This window comes from Hetaerina americana, unplaced genomic scaffold (genome assembly GCF_022747635.1).
Source record: "Hetaerina americana unplaced genomic scaffold, ioHetAmer1.1.p SCAF_3, whole genome shotgun sequence".
Taxonomy (NCBI): Eukaryota; Metazoa; Arthropoda; class Insecta; order Odonata; family Calopterygidae; genus Hetaerina; species Hetaerina americana.
The window spans coordinates 48,859,054-48,882,809 of record NW_027286874.1 but is presented as its reverse complement, the minus strand read 5'-3'; the positions used below and the strand labels follow the sequence as shown (position 1 = coordinate 48,882,809).

At 38.7% G+C, this 23,756-nt stretch overlaps 1 protein-coding gene across 8 annotated transcripts in view; it reads left to right on the top strand.

Moving 5' to 3' along the window:
• Positions 1-1,134: 1,134 nt before the first annotated feature.
• The window catches only part of sls (sallimus), a 249,950-nt gene continuing 227,328 nt past the window's right edge, over positions 1,135-23,756 (top strand). For all 8 annotated transcript variants that reach the window (XM_071587293.1, XM_071587296.1, XM_071587295.1 and 5 more), the window contains exon 1: positions 1,135-2,141. In XM_071587293.1, coding sequence (XP_071443394.1) covers positions 1,994-2,141 — 148 coding nt within the window. In that variant the 5' untranslated portion in view covers positions 1,135-1,993. The remainder of the gene's footprint in view (positions 2,142-23,756) is intronic.

Here is a 23,756-nt window from a genome sequence, read left to right as displayed (position 1 = left end):
TAAACAAATTAAAAGAAGAAAACCTAATCTTGTTCTATATTTCTACTTCATAAGCTAACATATATAATTTGGCAATACATTTTCGTATTGTAATTCAACGCATAGGTGATAAGAAGTATGGATAAAAATGAAATTCATGAAATAAATTGAGACGCATTAGGTCCAACTCTTAGTATTTCAATCCAGACTATGCCACATTCTCAGGACTGCGCTGCATTACTTCAGTAAGGAAAACCTCGCTAGGACACTAGGAAGCTAGCTTACTCTGCTTACTCGATATATATTAAGAGATTTTATTGAGTATATGGTAAAGTACTAGGCATTGTCTTTCTAAGATCCCATTGCGAAAAAATTTCTCAGGACTAAGCAAGTCTCGCGATAATTTTCACTGACCACCGTGATACGGTGGTGCACTGATTAGAAAGTGCAGCAGGAGCTAAAGAACGCGGCCTCCTTGATTCGTGATTGCTAACCGAGGCATCTACGCGAAGAGCACAAGACGTTTAGACTGGAATTTGTTGTGAGTAGGATTGGGCGAGAGGCGGTGGAGGAATTTCGCGCCGAAGCAACCCGATCCTAGTCCAGCAATCCGTGTGGACATCATGGCACGCCAGGTCCCTCGCACGGACAAACCGCCCGCCACCTTCACGAGGGACCGGCTGGAGCGCCATCTTTCCGTCTCCGCCACCTACGTCTCTCTCTCTTCCTCCCTCTTCGCAATCTCCTGGCCCCTCTCCCTCCCGTGACCGTATCTCCTCCTCCTCTCCCTCCCTCCTTCCTCGGGCTCTCCTCTCTCAATCTCCCCACTCGCTCCCTTTCACCGTTCTTTCTTCTTTCTACCCCTCCATCTCCCCTTCCCACCAGCCTCCTCTCTCTCTCTCTTCCACTCTCGTGTGTCTCCCTCCCCCGCCGTGTTTTCCTCTCCCCTCGTTCTCCTCATCCCCCCACTTGCCTCACCAGCTCCAGTCCCCCTGCCCACCACCCTCCCTCCCCCCTCTCCGTCGCTCCTCCGCCGTAAACCGAGTTGTCTTCGCCCCCTCCACTCCGCCGCCCCCACTCCCTCCGCCAGCCACTCCCCTCTCGCCGCGCCGGGTCTCTCTCTCTCTCCGACTCACACTCTTCACCCGACCCTCACTCACGACCGACGTCTCTCGACCATGTCTCGGGGATGAATTTCCTGCTGCTGCATAACGCCCCTCTGCTCGTCGTAGACTTCTTCTTATAGCGCCCGTGCCGCAGGAGCTTTTTTAAGAAGCAGTTAGCAAGACGAATTCTCGCGCCCGGCCGCGCGCGCAAGAGAGCCCAGAGTTTCTTCGGAAGAAGCTGAAAAAGAGTTGTGGAACGTGAACGTGAAGATTTTTATTCTAGTCACACGCACAAACTCATTTTATATATATTTTGATAGAATCCGACAGACAGACATATATATTTCTCGATTAGTCCTCAATCCGATACCGGTGAGAGGCACGAGAGGATTCGTACACTTGATTTGAGGCTCTACGACATTGTACATATTGTTATATTTAAGAAAACACACACACACATTTTTCACTGTTCATTTTTTATATCCACTGTCGTTAATTTTTTGGTGAATACCTATTAGGAAGTTAGAACCTCCCTCATCCCCAATTTAGTAATCCAGTTGACCCAGCGAACGAGGAACCTTTTTAAATACCCGACGAACCTCCCGAGATAAAATCCCGATCCGACCCCGGAGGAAGTTGTTGTTCTGGTGTGTGTCTTCGTGAAGGATTTTATCTCGCCATTTGTGTGTGTGTGTGTTTAGAAGAAATAAGTGGTAGCTCCCGAGAGGAAATTGCCGTAGACTGTGAATAATTTTTAACTCCTGGTGCTGTTTTGATGAAATAACCTTGGGCATCGCTCGCCGGACTCCGTTCTTTTTCTTCAAAAGAAAAGAACATCTGACTATTCTGTCTCTGGATTGAGAATTTCGTCCGTTTACCACCGGCAAGCAGTAATATCCGCCGACAAGATGCAGCGACAACAGCAAACGCTGCAACAGCAATCGAGCCAGCAGAAAATCGTGTCTCAGCAGCAGTCTGTCACCCAGCAGACTCAGCAGGTGACCCAGAGAATGGAACAACACGTCTCTACGCGACAGGTCACCAGCAGTCAACAAGGTACTATTCACTCGTCTTGCCGCTTCTCCTCATCCTCGATACTAACGTTACATTCCCCACGCTTTTGTCAATTTTTTACCGTTTCGACCTGCCTAATATCAATCCTCTGTGGCCCATTTCGGGCGTAACAGTGATTACACGAAGGCCAGAGCGGGTTACCCACGCAGGTGGACCCGGCTGAGTATTTGTACCTTAACAGTGTCGCACGCCGTCGAGAAACCCTCTTTATTTCGTACTCACCCATCGCGACGTCAGGAATGCGTATCCTTTTCATCCACTTTTTTCAGAGTTTTTCTCCTCACAAAAAACCTGTTTTCGCACTGTTTTGTGACATGGGATACAACGGTGATATATTCTCCATCTCACGTCACTTCCACAGCACACTACAACTCTAGAAATCTTGTATATAAACGTAATTTAGAGAATTTTCTTTCGCCCTTTATCTTCCTATATCCGATATTTTATGCTAAGTGTAGGCGCTACCTTCACAAAATGCGAATACCATGGGTGTCAATCGGGTACGCCCTCGGTCGAAGCCATTGCGATTTCATTTCAACAAGAAGTTTCTCATCGAAATGACGACAAATAATTTTAGGTATACATTTCCGCACTATCATTGCCGACGAAGATTATCTGTGCACCTTTGAGCGCCACTATCGTATAGCGTATTTTATATCAGCTATTTTTAAAGTATCCTCTTAAGTACCGTTATATTTTATCAAATTAACATAACAATCCCTATATGATAATCAGATTATTCAAGCAAAGACATTTATTTTGCGTGCGTAGGATATACTTGCTAAAATCTGTCGAAAGAGTGCATAAAAAGTTTTTGTGATACATGTCATCTAATAAGGTTTTAAATGAAGTAATCCATGAAATAAAAATGGTTAACTTCTCGCTCCATATACATTTTATCTATACTATATTATGTGCAAAGGCAAGTACACAATTCAGAAAAGAGAAAGAATAACTGTAGTAATGAAGGTTCTTGCCATTCGGTATTCTGTGGGCTTTAGGCCACAAGTTGTAATCGAACGATCGACACATTCTCTCCGTACAAATAAATCGGTACACTTTATATTTACTATTCTACGTGTGCAAATGTTTTCTTGCGAGCAATTGCCCTCCCAAGCATAACACTTTTCACAGTTGCTGATTGCCTCCATCGAAGCATCAAGAATTGTTGGACTGAATTTTTAATGATTTCCGATTAACTGTCTGTAACTTTATGGAGTATCAGAGCAAATCCCATTTTTTTACGTTGCTAGACTTAAAGAGCTACGAATTGCTTGATTGTGCGCCTGAATTTCACTATCAAAACATGCGGCAGTTTCAAGGCACGGTACCTCAATTCAGTGATATTAGTAGATATGACAAATATTCAAAATGCTGTTTACGTTGATGGTGTACTTCGTGTAAGATCTGCGAGGAACTTTTCGTGCTCGACGGAGTAGTGTGAAGAATACCCATTCTTTCTTGCCTTCCTCGTGTTCGTGTTCCTTTCTCCCCACACTCGTCTCGCGCCATGAAAAAATAGCGATTTAATTGCCGGAGCGTGCGACTGATCCGTCCGGTGCCTTCCCCCCCTCTCCTCCCGCTTTCCGCCACCTCTCCCACTCCCGAGGATTCTCTCTCTTTCCCCCCCCCTTCCCATCTCCCCTCCGCCTTTCGCATTATTTCGTGCGTGGTGCCGTTTATGCTCGAGCGAGAAAGCGTCCGGCTCATGCTCTGAAACTCGACTCCGGGATGTAAGTGCAGTCCGAGTGGGACCCCGTGTGGGCGTATTTGTGAGGGCGAGAGGAGATTCGGTCTCCGAGATGCGCGGAAATAGCATTGGATGTTATTCAAAGACGCATTTTTTGACGCCTGAGTGAGGCACCAACCAAAATCCCTGATCGCCGCCCGGAGATGATTCACACAGCTCGGTGCGAAGAGGAGCGGAGTTAAGTTTTGAAATCCTCAACAAGATTGAGGGACACACTTGCAAGGAGTGGTTGAGGCTGCAAGGACTGGGAGATCAAAATTCCTCGCTGTTTGCGCTGTGAAAATATCAATACGGGTCCTGAATTGTAAATCCAAAGCTCGTCTTCGAGAATGTTCTGTAATATAATTCTATCTCATTTTTATTCAGCCAATAAATTTTACATAAGGTGCCTTCTGAATGTATTTATAGGAAAACACAATAATGCTTAATTCATCACTAGAAATATAGTTCCTTGTAGAATAATTGAGGAGTCAGGAAAAGAGTATGATTCAACGGAAAAGAACGTTGTTTACAGCTGAAACTTTCTGATATGCATTATGGAGTGTAGAGAATGGAAATCGGCTGGAATGAATGTTTAATCACTAATTGCAGTCACTGTAAAAAACAGACATGTCCAATTCTGAAAATTACTGAGCGTAACAGGAAATAGTTTCCGTTAATTTAAGCTATTTTTTTCAATACACCCTAAAACTAGGGTGTTCGCTTTTCATCAGTACGGTCTATGTAATATTTTTGTGCCTGTGGCCGAGCTAGCTAATGAATTTGCATAATTACTATTAACATTTATTTCTTTGAGCTGACAATCAAAATTAAATCATGAAGGACCCTTGTGGTCAGTCCGAGTATTTATTCTCTCTAGTAAAGTTCGTTACTTTTCAACTGTTCATCCATATTTTTTGTTGATTGTTAAACCCATTATAATATTCGGCACATGCCTTCTGTTCATCAAGTGGACATGAAATGGAAATTGCCGAATAATAAATTGATTAAATGGTTTTCTTGGAAGTTGTTGTGCCATTCAGATGAGTGTTTGTACGAATATCAAACTTCCCTGAATAAAATGGGTGGCAGCGGAACATGACCTGATTGCACTACCTACTCTAGGTGTGTGCTATCTCGTAATATTTAAACCCTGGGTTTAACTTCGCTCTCTCACGAAGTGAACAAAAGTGCAAGTGATAATCGCTGTTTGTTAGTTATATCATTCAATTTATGTTTATGTTTAAAAGCGCTGTGCAAAAATTATTCTCTAAATGCAATCTTAGATGATCAAAATTATGGTTTATGTAAAATATACTGTACGAATCCCCAGAGATGGTAATTTCAATGTATAAGTTTTATGCTGTAGCTGCTCAACTATTCTAGTTATAGCAAAAAGTCATCTTGAGGTTTCTTTCAAGTATTGCCCTGGGTTCTCAAATAAAAGTTGATAGGAAAATAGCTCAGCTTGACATCAATTAATAGTTAAAAGTTATACTTATAGTTAGATTAAGTAAAACTACTCGCGCAGCAATCATTTCTTTGCTCTTGTGATAAAATAAGATTGCTGCTAGAGTAAGAGCGAAGTGATAATCGAAGCAAGCAAATTATTTGACAGAAAATACAGAATTTATTATGCTGCAAAATACTAAAGATTTAAAATTATCTTCTTTTGTGAACAATGATTACTTTTCCTTTAGCGTTTTCTAGAAGCCAAATTTGATTTTCTTAAACAGGCTATTGTCCTATCGTGCATTTTTGTATTTTTGAATGTCATGCAGCATAGGTTTGTGTGTCTTATATTTTCTCAATAAAAGTATCCAGGTGCTCAGAGCCGCACACCTCACTCTTCTCTTGGAGCTACCATTGCCCTTCTTAATTTAGCCCTGCGTCACCGTGCTCAAACCGAGATCACTTGTCGCACCCATACCTTTCCACGCCTTCTGCCCTTCTCACTCTTTTGGGATTGCTCGTTCTCTGCTAGTGATTCCGCAGTTAGAAGAAGTAGATGTTCATAATTCATAGAATCTAAGCCCTCGAACCATGGAATTCATAAGACGTCGATTCTAGATTCTTTTAAATATTCATCTGCAATCTGCTAGCACATGCTTCTTCTATCTACGCATGGGCGTACCTAGAGATTACACGGGAGCAATGAGGGAAGGGGGAAGAATATCAGTGAACCTGCCTATCATCATTGAACCAAAGTACTATTTTTTCAGAGAATTTATTTTTTCAGCTTTCTTTATCTTCGAAATACTAAGCAAATTTGAAGTTGGCAAGCCATCTGAAATTTAAGGGGGAACCACTTCCCTCGTCCTCTCCACCCGAGAGTGTACTTGTGGAATGATGTCGTTATAAAGACGATAAAACCATGCAGAAAGGAGAAAGCAAGCTACCTGTTGCATCTCTAGACTCAATTGCCAAAATTAATATGTCCAATGAAATTAGTTCTTATTCATTACGTTTAAGTTATTTTATTTGCTAGTTAAACGTCGACGTTTCACCCACCAGAAGTATTCCTTTCTCGCTTTGTTTCCCCTACGTTCTACTCTCTTCGTCCCGCTTCTCTCTTTCCCTCATCCAGTTCTTCGGGTCGTTGGCTTCATGGCCGAGGCAACACAGGCGCGCAGAGGAGGATTGCGTGCTTGTGTGCGGTCGCCTCTGTGCGTGCGTTCGTGCGCCTAGTCTCTTTTGCGACCACTCGGCGTACCCTCCGCCCCCACCGATTGGCTGCATGAACCGACTGATCGTCGCTCGTAGATATCACTCGTGAGGAAAAAACCTAAAGCTCCGGAAACGATATACGCTCTTCAATGGTGATTTGTCAACCAGCTAGGATTTTTTTACATTTTTTCGTGCCGATTCTTTTTCGTGGTTCTAGGACACAAACTTGGTTCGAAAGTGATTCTAAAAGTTTTTCAGCCCTCTCGCTCTTGCGATCCACATTTTTACGCATGGATTCCGAATCATCAACGCGCGACCTTATCCGGAGGAACAGAAATGTGAAATAATAGCTTGGAGGAGGCATACTGAAATTGGAAGAACAAGCATACCCAAAGAAGTGGTCTAAACGTGGTCTTTAAGATTCCTGTTCCGATATTACAATTATGTAGTACTATGTCACAATAATGAGTACCAGCAGTGTAAAATCCTCCCTCTTCATTACATAACAGTACCGATGAGTCAATCTGAGTGTGTGTGTGTGGTTCCTACCTTAGCGATATGGTGATCTTCCGGTTAACCTTCGATGTTTCCAGCAAAGGAATGCAAGAAATTTCTACTCGCCGGTCATGAATAGGAAAAAGCGGCAGCCAAAGGTGGAATTCGTCTGACATCACCGTTTCCTCTGGCAACTTTGTGACTTATTATTCTATCTTTTAGACGAAGTCTCTCGTCAGTTTTTATACCTCTTTTTGAAACAATCGATATGATACTGATTCAGCCTTAATCTCGCTGGGTGATTTATCTCTGAATTGTTCATTTGATCGTAAGTTCCAAGTGAGTGATGAATGTAACTGAATAAACACCGAAGGCAATAGGTGTTTCTCTCCGTGTAAAATCATATTATTTACCGTTTGAACATGGCCAGTAATGAGGAGAACAGTCCTTTCGGGTCAAGGCATGATGGCTAATATGACTCATTTGTGTATTGAAATCTCGAATTTATTTATTTTTGCGAAGAGTCAATAAGCACTGATTACACCTTTCTTATTACCATGAGTTCCATAATTTACATTTAAGTAGAGCCTTACTGAATTTATTTTTGTTCAACTTTATTTTATCCATAGTTAGGAAGGTTATAACCCATTTGCTTTCATTTACTTTTCCACCATAACAATTGTATTTCTGCAGGATGATTTTATTTTTAAGTCTCTTGAATTTTTAATAAGATAGGAAACACTAACAAGTGGAAATTTGATTAATTAAAAATTTTTATTGAAGATAAGGTAAAAGGGATGATCATTCACGTGTCGAATTTTTCGAAAATGAGTAAGCGATTTGAAAATGCGTAAGTAGTAAAGAAGAAGATGATGCTGATGAAGGGCGTGGCTTATCAGCAAAGAAGAGAGATTTGAGTTCAAGTAAATAAAACAAATGACAGATGGTGATCAAATTTCCTAAGCTTTTGAATCCTTTTTACTTTTATGCGCCCAATCAAGCCCAGTTTTTTGTTGTTTGCGTCATATTTCGTCCAATATTTTACAAATAAAAGGATTAATGAATGAATCCATCAATGAATCCAACCCCTTAATACAGCGTTCCGTGGTTATCTAGTTGTTATGTTTCTCCATTTGATTCATCGGCCTTGGACATTTATTCCACGCAATGGAAAAATCGTATTATATGAGAGGATAAAATTAATTTAATCATGCACAAATTTATCGATATAACATTTTTCGGGACCCTCATCATCCGGTTTTTTAAGATTCTATAAAAATTTCGTTGTTAAGGAACAGTCTACTGGTGCACATATAATTTCTTCATTTAATTGCAGTACGAAACCGCAAGCAGAACCCCTTTTTTGTTTGTGAAGCATTAATTAATGGATGGTTAAGTTGAGTTTATAACCTAACCCGATTCTAATAATTCGCTTAATTAACCTCCATACTAAAAAGAAAGACTCGTACTTTTCCAAAGATTTTATTATACGGTACTACAACGCTACAGGTACCGTATAATAAAATCTGTGGAAAAGTACGAGTCTTTCTTTTTAGTATGGATATTAATACTTCCACGAAGTGAAGCCTGAAACAATAGAATATATTCGCTTAATTAAATTATTGAAATAAAATACTGTTATTTTAGGTCTTACTATATTATGAATTTGGCAATTCCTCGAATATTATAGCATTTTGTAAACCTCAGTATATGTCTTTTATTACCAATACGCTGGAAGTCTAGTAATATTCATTTATTGGAATCTAATTTAAAGATATGCGGACGCCGGGTTATATTCTTCCAACAATTTTGAACGCCAAATTATGTTCTTTTGTTGCATAGTAAACCCAACCGTTTTCCATCAAATTTTACCCCCGGTATAATCCCGCTGCCACAGCATTCATCTGTCGATTTGAAATGCGAGTCAATGTTAACATTCGTAAATAGGATCGTATTTTCTCCGACGTGCGTAATCTATTGGCATCTTAGGTATTTTCCTTCGGTTGCAGTGTAAATGTGGAAAGGAGAGTTTTATCATCTAGGAAGTAGCATGTTAAATAAGAAAGGGTTCATAAATAATTAATTATATTCCTTGGCCATTTTTCCAATGAGCCTCAACAAATCAAGTAAAGGAGCGTAAATTTACAGTAGAATGTTATTTCCTTTTAAAATGAGTAGATACATAACATTTATTGATAGAGACCCTATTATAATTGATGTTATATAGGGTCCTACGTACAAACATTATCAACTTAAAAGCTAATTAACGGTGAGAAAATATATAGCCCTTCCCCATTTGCGAATTTATTCCTATTTTATAGATATTAATTAAATTTATCCTCGGTTAAACAAATTAATGCAAGCGCTTACTTTTCTTCTGAAGTCTGTAAATATGTATTTATAGGTCACTCGACATCTCTGGGACGCCTTTTTCTTGATCATTGTTCCTAGTTACTAGTTTCTTGCCGTGCATTCCTCTTCAATCATCTCAATCTCTTTTTCTCTTTTCCCTAGCTTCATTTGGGCTAAGGGTCAAGAACTCCTAATTGCCTATGGTATATAGTCGTTAACTCTGCGCCATCCAGCCTTTTTACGAGAAGATGGTGACCCCATTAGTCAACCTCTCTCTTTCCCCACTCGTCGCAGTCTTCTCAGTGACCAGCACTTTGTTTTATGTGGCCTTATTTCAACCTTCAATTACCGACTTCTGTTAGTAGACTGAAAGGATGTTTGTTTTTATTTTTCCACCCTAAAACTTTTGATATTTATAGATTCTAAAACGCCTGTATTCCTTTCACCTAAGTACGAGGTAACAAAGAGTGACACCCATACGATTGAGTTATAACTACTTGGATTTCCTAATTCCTAATTAAAGTACACCGTCTAATCTTAATGCTTGGTCACATAGATAGATGAGATAATATTTCCTGGATAAATTCAGTGAAGTCATGAAGTATGTCTTTGTGTTTATGGCGATGTAATAACTCCATTCGATGGAGCTTGTCTTTATTTTCGTGGAATGCTGACTTAGCGAGTATTTTTTATTATGCTCCCATTCATTGGGTTGACTTTGCCCTGATTGTCTGGATGACAAACCCTTCGGAATATGTTCTTTTACCGTTTTTGTATTCCGTCAACTTTTATTTATTACCATTAATACTCTTTACTGTGTGTTAATACTATTAACTGATGATTGCGTGGTGTTTAATGTTATATTATTCAGCTTTTAAAATATCTTTGGTGACTGAATAGTTGAAACCACTCTTCGAGAAATCATAATAGCGATGCTATGATCGGTATTCGAAGTGATATAGTCATTGGTCTTTATATGCGTCCTCTTACTGTTTTTAAAATACTATTCATAATAATATTCGCAGCGGCAAAAAAAACAAATTTATTTCGCAGGATTTTACACCGAATGATATTTGTACTCTCTTTTGGGCTTCCCAGCCATTTTATGAACGCCTTGTCGGCTGTTTGCCAAAGGGGGCTAGATATATGTGTCACACATTAATATATTAATCCAGGACCTTAATCGTCTCTGGTTTCTTTTCAAACCTGATTCGTCTTGATTTATTTCTATTAGAAGATTTTTAGGGAAGCTTATTGAGCTTTCGAAATTAAACTTTTCACCAGTGCACCAGGTCTAAGGTATTCCTTATATATCACATTCGCTGACGGGTATGTCGATAATCATTTCCACTCACCGGGATGAGCCTGTGGGATCGTTGATAAAGGAATGTACTTACTACCTCGTACAGGAACGATATTATTCACACATGTCCAGTGTCACTCACAGTTCCGTTTAGTCGTTTTCATTGCCCTTGTGGTTGCTATTCATTAGGGAACTAGGTTACATGATGTTTTATAATCCAGCATCCTTCGCCTTAGCCCGAAGGTTCTCCCTGGACCTCTCACGGTGAACTTTCTACACCGCGCGGCGGACACCGAGGAGTTGCCGCGTTTGTGGAGGGAAATAAAAGGGGCAAAAAAGAGGTGTGCGGGGAGGGAGATGGCGAGGCAGGATGGGAGCCAATGCATTCGAACGTATGGTTGAAAGCAAACGCTACTCGATCGGCGTGACGAAATTTCACCGACCGAGGGTGAGGGCGGCGGGGGTGAGTTGCGGGCAGTTCTTTCAGGCAGCGAGAGAGAGAGAGGGGGGGGTAGGAAGGAGAGGGGAGAGTCAAGTCTGCATTAGTGCCATATGAGTCTCCGGTTGAAGATTCCTGCCTCCCACGCATTGTTGTCGGTCTCGGATGACTCACAGCCAAAAAGGCAGTGGTGAAAATTAGGAAATGCGTGGAAATTCTCGACACTTTTGTTCTCAGCCGACTAGAGATGTCTACTTTTTTCATTTCGCGGCCATAATACTTAATTTCTCATTTCCAAAAGATGACGAACATTTTTTTCACTCTAACTGCAGTATTATTTTTGCAATACTAACTGCACTTATTTTTTTATTGTTTTCATCGTATTTCTTCAGGAGGCAAATAAAGACTCCCACAATGCTATCTCTTCATTTGAGAAAATTTCTTTTACCAATTCAAAAAAGATGTGGTGATTACTTTTGATGCTGTTCGTTGGTTCACTTGGGGACTGGACCGTTGTTTCTCACAAATTGCGTACGATAAGGTCGTGACCTCTTTAGCGTGACCGACTTTGCGTCGGGACTTCAGTATGCTGTGAATACAAATGTTTTGAATTCTCACCCTAAGACATTATTTTCCAGGAAGATAAGATAAAAAGAATCCCAGAAGAAGGGCAAGTGACCAATTTCATTTACACCCCACAGCAGAAACCCGTTAATTTAGCTCCTGCGACCGTAAAAACTTATAATTTTGATACCCGTTAGATTTCGCTTTCATCTGGTGACGTTATTTAACTTTCACGGCGGTTCGCGGAACGTTTGGAGGCCATGTCGCAGGGTTGATGAGCCGCCGTGTTAATGAGCAGTGACTTGAGGGGAGTGTTGAGGAATTGAATCGTGATAAATCTGAAGACCTTAAATGGAAAGGTCGAGAAAGCGAGGAACTGGTCAGAATGACACCTCTTTTTTTCTCGCCCCGAATACACAATATTGCCGAGGGTCACATTTTAACTATAACTCATTATTATTGACGAGGATACCCGCTGCCATTTATCCTTAGGTCCAAGTGAAATATTCTTATTTTAAAAGATCATTATTATCATTACTACGTTAATATTTTCTATAGGTTGTTATTTTTTGGAATAAAATAGTTAAACTTCGTAGTTTTTCCATAAATTATTAAAACTATAATATGAATCCATTCTACAAAATGAAATGGACTGTTAATGATTTTTTATGCATATACCGCATGGTTTTATTTTCAAATATGATTGAACCTTTCAAAGTATTTATACTTGAGCTGAAAAATATTGAACCATAAGAAGGGCACAGTTTATGCAATGGTTCGTTTGATTTCATTTCTTGGGCTCGTTTCTGTTGGGCCGAACGTTAATTTAAGAATTTCCTTTTCTTTGTTTTTTTTGCCCGTCACTTCTCACCTACTGATACGATTTCGCCCTATAAAGCCGGTCTCATTTGAGAGTCTTAAAGCCGTTAATCACTTAGAAAATTATATGCAGAAAGTTAAGTATTCCATTCTGTTTCTTTGAACATATCTTTGCTCGCAAAGGCAAAAAATTAGTTTCAGTGCGTTTTTAAACAACCGTATTTATTCATATAGATTTATGACTGGAAAAATAGAAACCAAATAGGTGGAAACTTTATGAATCAAACTTCAAAATGAAAATGATTTAATATCCATGAGGTCATTCCTCATTAAGCCGCTGAAATATGACTCAAATGCCTACTGTGAATGCGAACTGAAGTATGTTGAGCTGAAGGAATAACTAGATAATACGAGAAACGTCACCCTAAGGACACTCTAAACGATCGCCTAGGATGACAGGGAAATTTATAATAGCTGTACATGCTTAAGATCAGGTTACCCTCGCCTGAGAGACCTTCTTTCCTGATAAAAATCTATTGGTGCCCTAGAGGGTTTCAAGAATGATGGCTTGCTTTGGGGTCAGGAACACTTGAAGCGGACCTACCTGTGATCCATGCTCCGCCAGAACTGTAATTTTTTTGTTGAAATCAAAATCACTGAAGCAGGCACTTGTTACGTATCTCGTGTAAGAAAATGGTGAGCTGAGAATGCTTATTCGCCCTTGAGGTTATTAAAATCCAAAATACTTGAAAGACGAGTCTCCTAATGCCCTGCTTAAAGCTTATGTTATCCTCATACCATATCTTAACATCGATACTTTTTTCTTAGATTTTTTTATACGTGTAATATCAGCCATGCATCGGAAAGTCATCCAACTGTATTCTTTAGATGTAACCGATAGTAGAAGTCACTCATTTCACCTGATAATTACTCGAGGAATAATGTTGAGGAATCCCTGGAAAAATCTCGATGCGACACGATAAATCGAATGCTCTTTAGCATTTACCGATACCTTGCTCTACTTATCCGGTAATAAAAAGATGTTCAGAGTGTTTCTTTCACGCTTGCATTTAGGAATTATTTCCATTATTAAATGTAATTTTAAAGAACTAATAAGCAATTGCGCTTTCTTTTAAATGAGTGCTTGTTTTTGTTATCTTCATAAATAATATTGTGTACATGAATGACTCAAGGTTTATAGAAGTGATTTTATGAAAATACATTCTAAACTATTATATTTGCCTCTAGTATTTCTATTCTCAGTTCATCATAACTGGTATACCTTGACCTCAGCAACCCAATTCGGGGTTGAACTACAGCCCATGCCATTTATGGAATTAAAAATGAGGTAAAAATTTACTACGATTTACTGCTTCGGAGTTTTTTTTTTCCTTGTTTTCCACCTTCTTGTATTTTCTACTTAATTGTTCGTTAAACTTAAGCGTGAAATATGAGAACGCTGGGAGGAAGGCTAAGAAATAAGCAAAAGAGAAGTCTAGGGAACAAGGGCTGAGAAACTCATGAAACCTGTTCTGTATCTTTCTCGTTTCTTTTGTTTCCTCGAGTGAGGAGTGATATTTGCTTGAGACGAGATCTTAATCCGAAGTTAGAGGGAAACGAGATTATTTCGTTTTGAGTGAATCTTCCCCGGTGACACTATGCGTTTTCGGTTGCTGGATTATTTGATAAAGGGTAGAGTATGGGCAGTGAATATGTTGCAAGCGTCACCAGTGACCCAAACTGAAATGCTTTGATGCCTTTTTCGGCAAAGTTGGTCGGCTTCTTTCATCTTTTCGTCTTGGCCCTTGCCGCGGCAGAATCTTATATCGCAGACATATTATGGGAGGTTGAAAGCAATAATATATTTATCTGCCTCTAAGGTTATATTGAGATTGGAAGTGATAACGAAATATTTTCTTTATCGCTTTAATTAATCGTAGTTAGGATTTGTCAGTTTTAATTGTCATATTAATTCTAAGCCAGTATGATTATCAAAGGAGTTTCATAAATGCGTATTTTGCAAGGGTTTGAATTTCTCTTTCATTTCTTTTGCTCCTCCCACATTTTCCGTTGGATACAAATATGTATCTGTTTAAAATAAGATTCTTTTCCAACGATGTGGTGAAAACAGTTAGACTTAAACTTGGCGCCAGCAAAAATGTCAAAGAAGGTATATTTTATACGATTGTCGGGATTGGAGAGAATGTGAAATAAAGTGAATGCTTTAAATATAGAAAAGAATATTAAAATATCAATTGTTCAACTTTTATTTTTATTTTTACACAATTACGTTGCAATTAGGCAAATTTCCTGGTGGCAACGGTCAGGTTAGGTCAAAGATAACTCTACAACGAAAATTACATACGAACACATAAAAACAGAAGAGATAAAATATCTATCCTTCAACAAATATCGTTTAATTATCATTTATCCGACTTTCTTAATTTTGACGTTTGTTTCTTCCACCGTTAAAAGCATTTAGCGAAAACAATTTCTCGCCCAGGCCAACAATATCTCCAGCCCAGGATAGATATAACCTTGTCTTTTAAAGAATTTCACGTAATTATTCACGAATAGTTAGCTTCAGAACTACATCCATGGCCTTATTGATATCTTCTTGATACATTACTTAAGATATACACCTCGTGCTTAAAAGACCAAAAGAAAAGAGGATAATTGATCAAATCCTGTTTCAGTCCCCTATGCACTGTAACATGCAAATATTTTAGCACCTTGATGAGTATTACGCAATGAAGACAATAACGTATAAAATACTAAACTCTATGTCAAAGTTTTCAAAAACTAAAAATTAAGTTTTTAAACCCGTTGCCAGTTATTCATTTTGAAATGCCCTCCACTCCTTCAACTATTTGTCACGGTGTTGCCAGCACATTTTCGGCCAGTTACCTCCTATGTCCTTCATAACACTCCACCTGGGCCGCGTAATCATAATAATTGCGGCCAGCATCCATTCTCACCCCTCCCTACCGTCGCTTGACGCCCTCCCTTCCTGCCCTACCTTTCGATGCTCTTCTCTTCCCCCTGATCGACTCCATTACGTGCACTCCCAACTTCTGCAATGTGGCCATATATGGCCCGCTTTCTCCACCGATCTCTCTCCCTCCCCCTCATCCCGAGTCACTTCCCCCCCTCTCCTTTATTCAATCCCACATACTCTTCCACCTCTACTTGCCCTTCCCATTCCTTTCTCGCAGCCCCTATTTTCATGTAACGTCGATAATTTTTCTCTCATCTCCCGCAAGGCTTTTTTTCACCCTGGGCTCTCTTTAAACTCGCCTTAAAAAGCGACACTTCAAATGCTTTTACCGTTTGTAGTCTGTCTAAATCGTATACTCAATCCCATTAATGACTGGAATGATATACTCTCTGTCTGCTATTTATTTCTCAATTCGCTGCGCACTATCTTAGGTTGACCAAAGTCATTTTCATTCTCTAATGTCCCTATCCTCGCCTCGTACCTCCTTTCTCCACCCCACGTCTCATCTAATAACCGCTTATATCTTCGAAGCTTTTTATTTCCATGGCGCCGGCCACTCCTTGAATGCCATATTACTCGCTCGAGCGTATCGTTCTCCATATTTCTACGGCCGGGGGATGTATGACTTCCATGGCAACATTGCTATGGTCTCGTGGCTCATAAAAGTTGATCATGTGAACGACTTAAATACTCTTCCGTCTTCTGGCGGTAGGCCTGCCAGAGAAAATTGAATTAATCCACTAGAGTAAATCCGACTGATTAGGGGCCACTAAAGCTTAATGGTAAACGTGCCTGGCCGGTAGATTTCGTATTTATGAGAATGTAATTTGTTAACGATATTCTTTATGCTTAATGCAGCAGGCAGAAGAATTCAACCTCACTGTTTGGTCCTCGTCATTAAACAGGTATACATTTCAAATTCATCAGATATTTTCTTTTGTTTTTAAGAATTTTATTACAAAAATACTTTTAAAGTTTTTGTGCAATTCTTTTTGTTCTTGTGCAGTGTCCCTGCTACTCCCGACAGGTTAAAGCCAACCTCGCTGCGTATAACGAAGTCATTTTTTTAGCTGTCGTAAATTATTTGGTTATACTAATGATCCTGGGAAAATGCGACTTATTAGTTGTTAGTTTGGTCTCGTAGTTGGGTCATCATTTTAAACAGTAAATCCTTCAAAAGGCCAAATGTTTAAAATAGCTCCTAATTTTTTTTATTCATTGCAAAAATCACTCTAGTTTAAAATCATTGACCTGGTAATGTTAATGTAAAATATAACAGTCAAGTACAATCGACAATAGTTATTAAGGCAGTTTAAATACTTCACAACTATCACTGTGAACATATCTCCACTAATAGTGTAATTGGATTATTTGAAATGTTTAAAGGTGAATACTAGAATTTATAGTTAAGAGTGGCGCTACCAATAAAATGTCCACTGAGAGAATCTATACTCATATTTCGTTTCTTCTAGCACGAAGTTTTCCTTATAATTCTGGCTTCCTCACAAATAAATTTATCATAGCATATCATCTTGAAAATTCGCGAATGCTGCTCACTTCTATGAGTATATAATGAAACGTGTAATCAGAGCCTTATTTTCCTTACTTCATTACTTGTTCTTCACTGTACACTTTTACATGCTTGATTGATTGTCGCGTCAAAGTTCCTCAAGTATTTAAAGTCCGCGGGACGCATAATAACTTTTCTCAACTCACGAAACTCCTTACCCTGAACTACTTAGTTTCTCGAGATTTCAGGAGATTCAGAGATTCGCCGGCTGAGGAACTCTGAGTTGTAAAAGGAAAATATTCCAAATATCCACATAACATTTCTTTACTGTATTAGGGGTGAATAGCAAGGTAGGAGTGCTGAAGATTAGTTGCCAGTTAAGTTTGATCTTGCTTTGGACACCCTAAAAGAAGTAAACTGTTCACAGTAGAATGCCGCGAGTAAAAGCCCGTGCGATATGATGTCACCTAGGAGCTCAAGAGATTTGTTATCGTAATATTTGAAAAAAATGAGGCAGATAACTTAATGTGTCGCTTAAGTGGATAACGAGCTCTAAAGATAGAGACTTACTTTTCCCTTATTACGTCACTTTTTCAAAATTTCTTCGCTGGTAGATATGCATGGAATCCCATTCCCCATCAATTGGGATGGGAATCCATTAGATCTGCATTAGAGCCAGAATATTTTATACTCATGTCAGCCTAGTTTGAAATTATGAAAAAAAAGATGATTCATAACCGATTTACTTCCATCACTCTGTGGAGACAGATTGGTTAAGAAATTCGTACATTTTCTGTTCCTAGTGGATTTTAGGCATGATACTTTCTTGAATGGACACGCTGCTAGCTTTGATTTTCTAATTTCTGACGCTTTACGCGTTAATTCTAAGTAATTTTTAACAAGGCGAGGAGGCATCTTTTGGGCCTTTGAATTCAAGAATTGGATCTTTATTTTTCCTTATTTTCGGGAGGTGTTTTCTAGACAAATACTGACTAATTAAAAGCATAGCCTCTCGTTAACGTAATAATTCGATTGTTTCCCCAAAGTTTTGTATTTCCCAAAATTTCGGTTAAATCAATGTTTTTTTTCAATTCTGTTAATTGATATTTCCAAAGAATAGTACCACAACTTAATTTTTGCCTGAGCCTCATTTTAAATTTTGTATCAATTGTGCTTTTATTACTCCACGCCCAGTGGTTTCATCTCGGCATGTATCATAAATATAGAATAGGACAAGAAAATACATTTCAATCAGTTTTCAGATTCAGAGACTATACACAGACGCTGTTGGAAGGATTCGGAAACTGGCTAATACTGGTAATAAATAAAAGTTCATTTTCTGTGATACAGCTTCGTAGTATATTTTTTTAATCCTAAGTACCATAAACCGTTCACATTATTCATCTTCTTAATATTAGTTAGTATTAAAAGAAAATATTAGTTCCCAATATTTCTCGTGTGGTGGAAATGGGTGTCAATTTACAGTGATATATACTGACTTACCCCGCCACCATCTGGCATACAATGTTCATTTTTTAATCACAAAAATATAATTTGGTGATACAAGTAAATAATTAAATTGAAAATGGCTTGTATTTCTGTCAAGGTAATGAATTATCGATTAATTATAAATATATCGAACGAAGACTCGCAAAAACTAAGCGAAGTAAATAATATTTTGAAGGAATATAAAAGTGAGAGAATTTTTATAATTAGATGCACGCGGTTAGAGCAAGTTCTCCCTTATCTGAAAAAGTTTCAAAATGGATAAGGAAAATAATAATATTTGGAAAGTAATTTCGGTATCGAAGATCTATACTTGCATTATTAACTATTGGGATCCTAAACTGAGTTTATAAGTAAGGTGTAACTCAAAATTGAATGGGATGTAGTACTCTAGGGTGATAACTCAATGTTCAATTTAAGGAGGATCTACGGGATTCAGTCATATGTGGAATTGAAAAAGGCTAGAGAAATTATTTAAAGTGTAAAGAATACGCACATATTATATTATTGGCGACAGAACCGAGGAACTTTGCAAATGAAGTACCGAGATGGCAGGAATGGTAAATGGGGGAAATATCGAGAGGTAGTGGTATGTTAAAGGATGTGTCGGAAGATGGAAACCTGATTGCCGATGGATAGAATGGTAGAAAATTTCAATATATTAGAATAATTAAAGGAGAAAATAAAGTTAAAGAAAAAATGGGATAGCCGAACACGTTCTCAAAGTAATATTCTACAATGAAAAATATTCTACTTGCGGTACCCCTGCTGGATAGTTACTAGGACTTCAAAACTTAATGTCCATCCATTGTTTTAAAAATTACTACTACTCCCATTTACCTTATATGACCAATATCTCACTTCTGTCTCATCCATTTATCGAATGTAACAATACATTCATTAGAATAGTTTATTTACCATTTGATATGCCCTATCATTATTATTATCTTATCCTTATCATTCAGTAAGTTCCATTTTCAGTAAATGCACACCTATCGCCGTCCATAGAATTCATTTTTCCCATTGGTGGTTGCTATTGATGAGTTACTATAATATCTAAATCCTTTGAAATTTTCGTCGAATTTCACTCAAGGATGTAAACTGTTCACCTTGTAAATATCAATGTGTAAGTGCTTCTTAGCTAACGCGACTCCGACGGCTCAATTATCTCTAGATTTTCCGGTGCCATAGATCTTCTACTCTTGATTATACACATTTAAATGCCAAACCCCAGGCGATAAGTGGGATTAGGTCTCAAACGGAACCGTTCACGAGTATAATTCCTTGAGTACTTTTTCCTGCAATTTTTATACTATGCTCCACCTATTCACAATAACGCATTGAAAAGCATGTATTTTTCCTAGCTACCCCCTACGCTAGCTGCATTCAAAACATTTTCGGCAGTTCTCCGAACGCCGACTAAACCAGAGAACGAGCTAATTTACGGCTACCATATGCATATGTATAACGTGACCGAAACGGATCAGTTAGTGGGTTGCTCGGCGACGCCATTGGTCCTCGTGGTGGCGTCATCACGTCCAATCTTACTACTTCTCAAAAAGACCCGTTAGCGAACTTCAGAGACCTAGTAAAGCTTATATAATTTTTATCTTCTTGAGTCTAAAGAATGCACTCTTTGAATAAACAGCTGTCTAGAATTCTATTTCAAGATGCCCGCAGCGAATATATGCTCGAGTCTTATGTCTCGTTTTTTTGTCTTGAAAATGTCCGTAAACTCGTCAATATTTCTTTCCTGTCTGAGCTCATGACGGAAGAATGAGCAAACGAGGCACTTGAGCGAATGAAGCGTCTGCAACCCTCGGATGTTCCGAGAGAAGCGGGCGTGATGCATCACTTATCAGAGGCCTTTGATGTTCCTCGACCCGTTTACCGCGTTCATTATAGCTCCATTCGAAGGGTATTGGGTCAGTACTGTTTATTTATGGGAATTTCCGGATTGGCTATCCCGCGCTGGAGCTAAGTATCATATATATCAAAAATACATTATTTTTTACGTAATTCTGCTTTGCTAGAAGTAATTTAACCAAAATCCAAGTATGTTTCTGTTTGTCTAACATACGTCCGATGTAAAACCATATTTTCTACCAATTTTAAATCTCCAAGTAATATTTTTGGCGTAAAAATGGTTCAATCTTATGGTTAGTTTGTATTGATGAATCTGATGGGAGCACTAGGTATTTTTCTAGCATCTTCAATGCGTCTAAAATAACCCACAACATTATGACTAACATTAAGTGATTAAAGTTATCACTATTACTTAAAGTTATTACTATTTGATTTATGCTGACAGATAATCATCGGTCAATTCCATTTGGAGTTTTTCTTGTGCGAAATGTTTAACTCAAAGGATATGAGCTCATATCCTTTGAGTTAAACATTTCGGGTTTTGGTAACTCCGGTATTTTCGTCTATTGGGAATATTATGCCAGCCGAATGTAGTCTTCCAGAAACAGGTGACATTCAGGTGTTGCTTGGAATTATAAATTAAATATATACAATTTATTAATAATTACATTCAATATTAGAGATCGTTGGGATTGATCGAGATAGTTGGACTCAATGAAAGAAATATTTTTACCTTGAAATTAGTTAGGTTAAACCTATTCTCCTGCTTGTCGTGACTGGTAGCCGCTTCATGTTGTCTCTTACCGTTCTGCGTAGACTCTATTTCGACGCTCCACGGCCGTATCCGAAATCTCTTTTTGAGAGATCTGTGTGGGAACTATACTTGTAACAGTAAACTGACGGAATGGTGCGCAGTGATCGGACAAGTAGGTCAGGCGGAAGGTTTACGCATTCATACCAGTCTCTGCTATTTGAGATTCAGACGACAGTTCAGCTACATAGGGTTATCTCTCGCTGCCCCATTGTTAACTGTTTAATCTGCACAGCACTTCCTCCCCCGTTTTTCCCGCTCCGACGCTCCCATTGTGCATCCATTGTGTCAGCCGATGAATCTCACTTTCTATATGTCTCTGAGGTTTTGTAACCGATAGAGCTTAATGTATCTCAAAATTAATAAAACCTCTTCCTCGGCATTATCTGCTCGCGGTAGCTAAATGGATTTTCAGAAGAAACTGCGGGAATCGCCGCCGCGGTAACTTTTAACGAAGTCATCCGCTATTATGCATTTCAATGCAACAATTTCAGAGTGTAAAAATCATTCGCCTGAAATTGTTGCGTTGAAATGGATTTTACCCAAATGCTTTTGATGTTATAATTGTGAAATATTTGTCATTCGAGGGAGGCCGATACAAGATTAATACGGTAAATTACTAATTGATTTCCATTTTACATATCAAATGACTTATTTTCATTCAGATTACTATATATTTGTATGCGTCAAGTGGTTCATGATGAATTTAGTACATGAATGGAAGGTGTTGTAATGCTTGTTTTTTTAATTCTTTCTTCTCGTGCCAAGGAAAGATATGACGTAAAAAATACACCTAACTTAGATTATTTCATATTGTAGTAGTTCTTATTATTTAATTAGATACTCGTGTAATATGTAGAAGTCGCTCATAGGAAGCTAATTGCAAATGCTAAAATGTGTGGAATAGTCGATTTATCTCGTTCTACCATTAGAAAATATCATACTCCAAACAGAAGTTGAAATAAGGCTATGCTGGATGTAAATTTCTACAGAATGAGATAAATTATAATACCACCAGGGGGAATTTTTCCCCTGCCAGAATAAGAGAAAATTAGGGAAAGATAATAATTCGAAGTTCTTTGCGCAGCAGTTTCTGTGTAAAGCTGAGGTGGTGCGTTTCATTTGGCTCAAGGACGCTACCATAAGAGGAATTGAAACCATTTGATTCCAACGCACCATGCCTTGAGAATCACCTCTTAATCCTCTTCATATATACGCTGTGACGAAACATTGGGGTAGTAGTCCTTATAAATTTTCTCGTTCGCGAGGTTATCACTTCTTTGTCGAGGATTTGTTGTTTGGAATTCATTTTCGCGTGGAGACTTAGCTATATCTAAAGTTGAGAGGTTGCCTAGACATCAGATGAAGTTTTTGACCTCCTAGGAAGCAATTCGTTTTTATGAGGTCATATATTGCTCTACAGCCTACCTAGTTGGTAAGGCGTGAGAATTTCACAATGAAGAGTGAAATCTCCAAAATCGTACCCATGGGCTGTGCAAAAAGCCAGGCTTTTATAAAACTGCATTGATTTTTTTTTAATCCTATTTATTGATAAATATCAAGAATTACAAAGTGTTCAACATTTTTTTCTTTTATATTCAGCTTAACATTGAATATCAATAACGTTTTGGGGACTCGCCCATAGTTAATTTTTTATCACCATCGTGACGATTTGAATTAGTTTTAATGAAAAATGACCTTTTATAATGAAAGCATAGGGTTATAATATCATTGAGCTAATATTTAATTTCGTATCACCGTTTGTGATATTACATTTCGAAATATGTTTCAAGATGCACTGGATATAATTATAGAGTTAAATATGTGATTGTTATTTCTGAAAATTATTTAACTGAAAATTGGAAATTATTTCACTGGTTTATTTGCACCTGATAGAAATATGCCGAGTACAAAATGACAAGCAGCAATATTTCTAAAATTTGAGCAAGTTTCATAAATAATTCCCGTCATCTGCGATTAATATTATTATCAAATATCCGGATTCATATCTAGCTGTGGTACATCCTCAGAAAGGGTGACCATCAACGTGGAAGCATTCAACTTCTCCTGTACTTCCATTTTATAATCCTTATTTCAGTTTCACCTTCGAAGAACGAAACTTAAAACCCAGTAAAATCTATTCCATACCATAACACTGAGATTTCCTAACCTACATAAATCAATCATTGGTTCTACGTTCACACCATTTTCGTCAGATTTGAACTTTTATTGTTTTTAAATTTCATTTCCCAAACATTAAGCGGCTAGTGGAATTGGTCGTCATTTTTGACATGAGTGACACTTACCTGTGAGCCTTGCAGCTAAATTTTCACGAGCGCAGTATTTTCTGTCGTGTATGACTGCGGTAAGCTGAGGCCTACCTCTTTTAGTTGAGCGCGTGGCCCAGTGCAGTCGTTCCGTGGCAGGCAGCATCAAACCGGCTCCACGCCCCTCCCCCCAGCGACCTACGTGATCCACCGCGTGCGTGCGTTGGCCGGCGCAAGATGCCCCGGTGAGCGAGCGGGTGCCCGCCGGCAC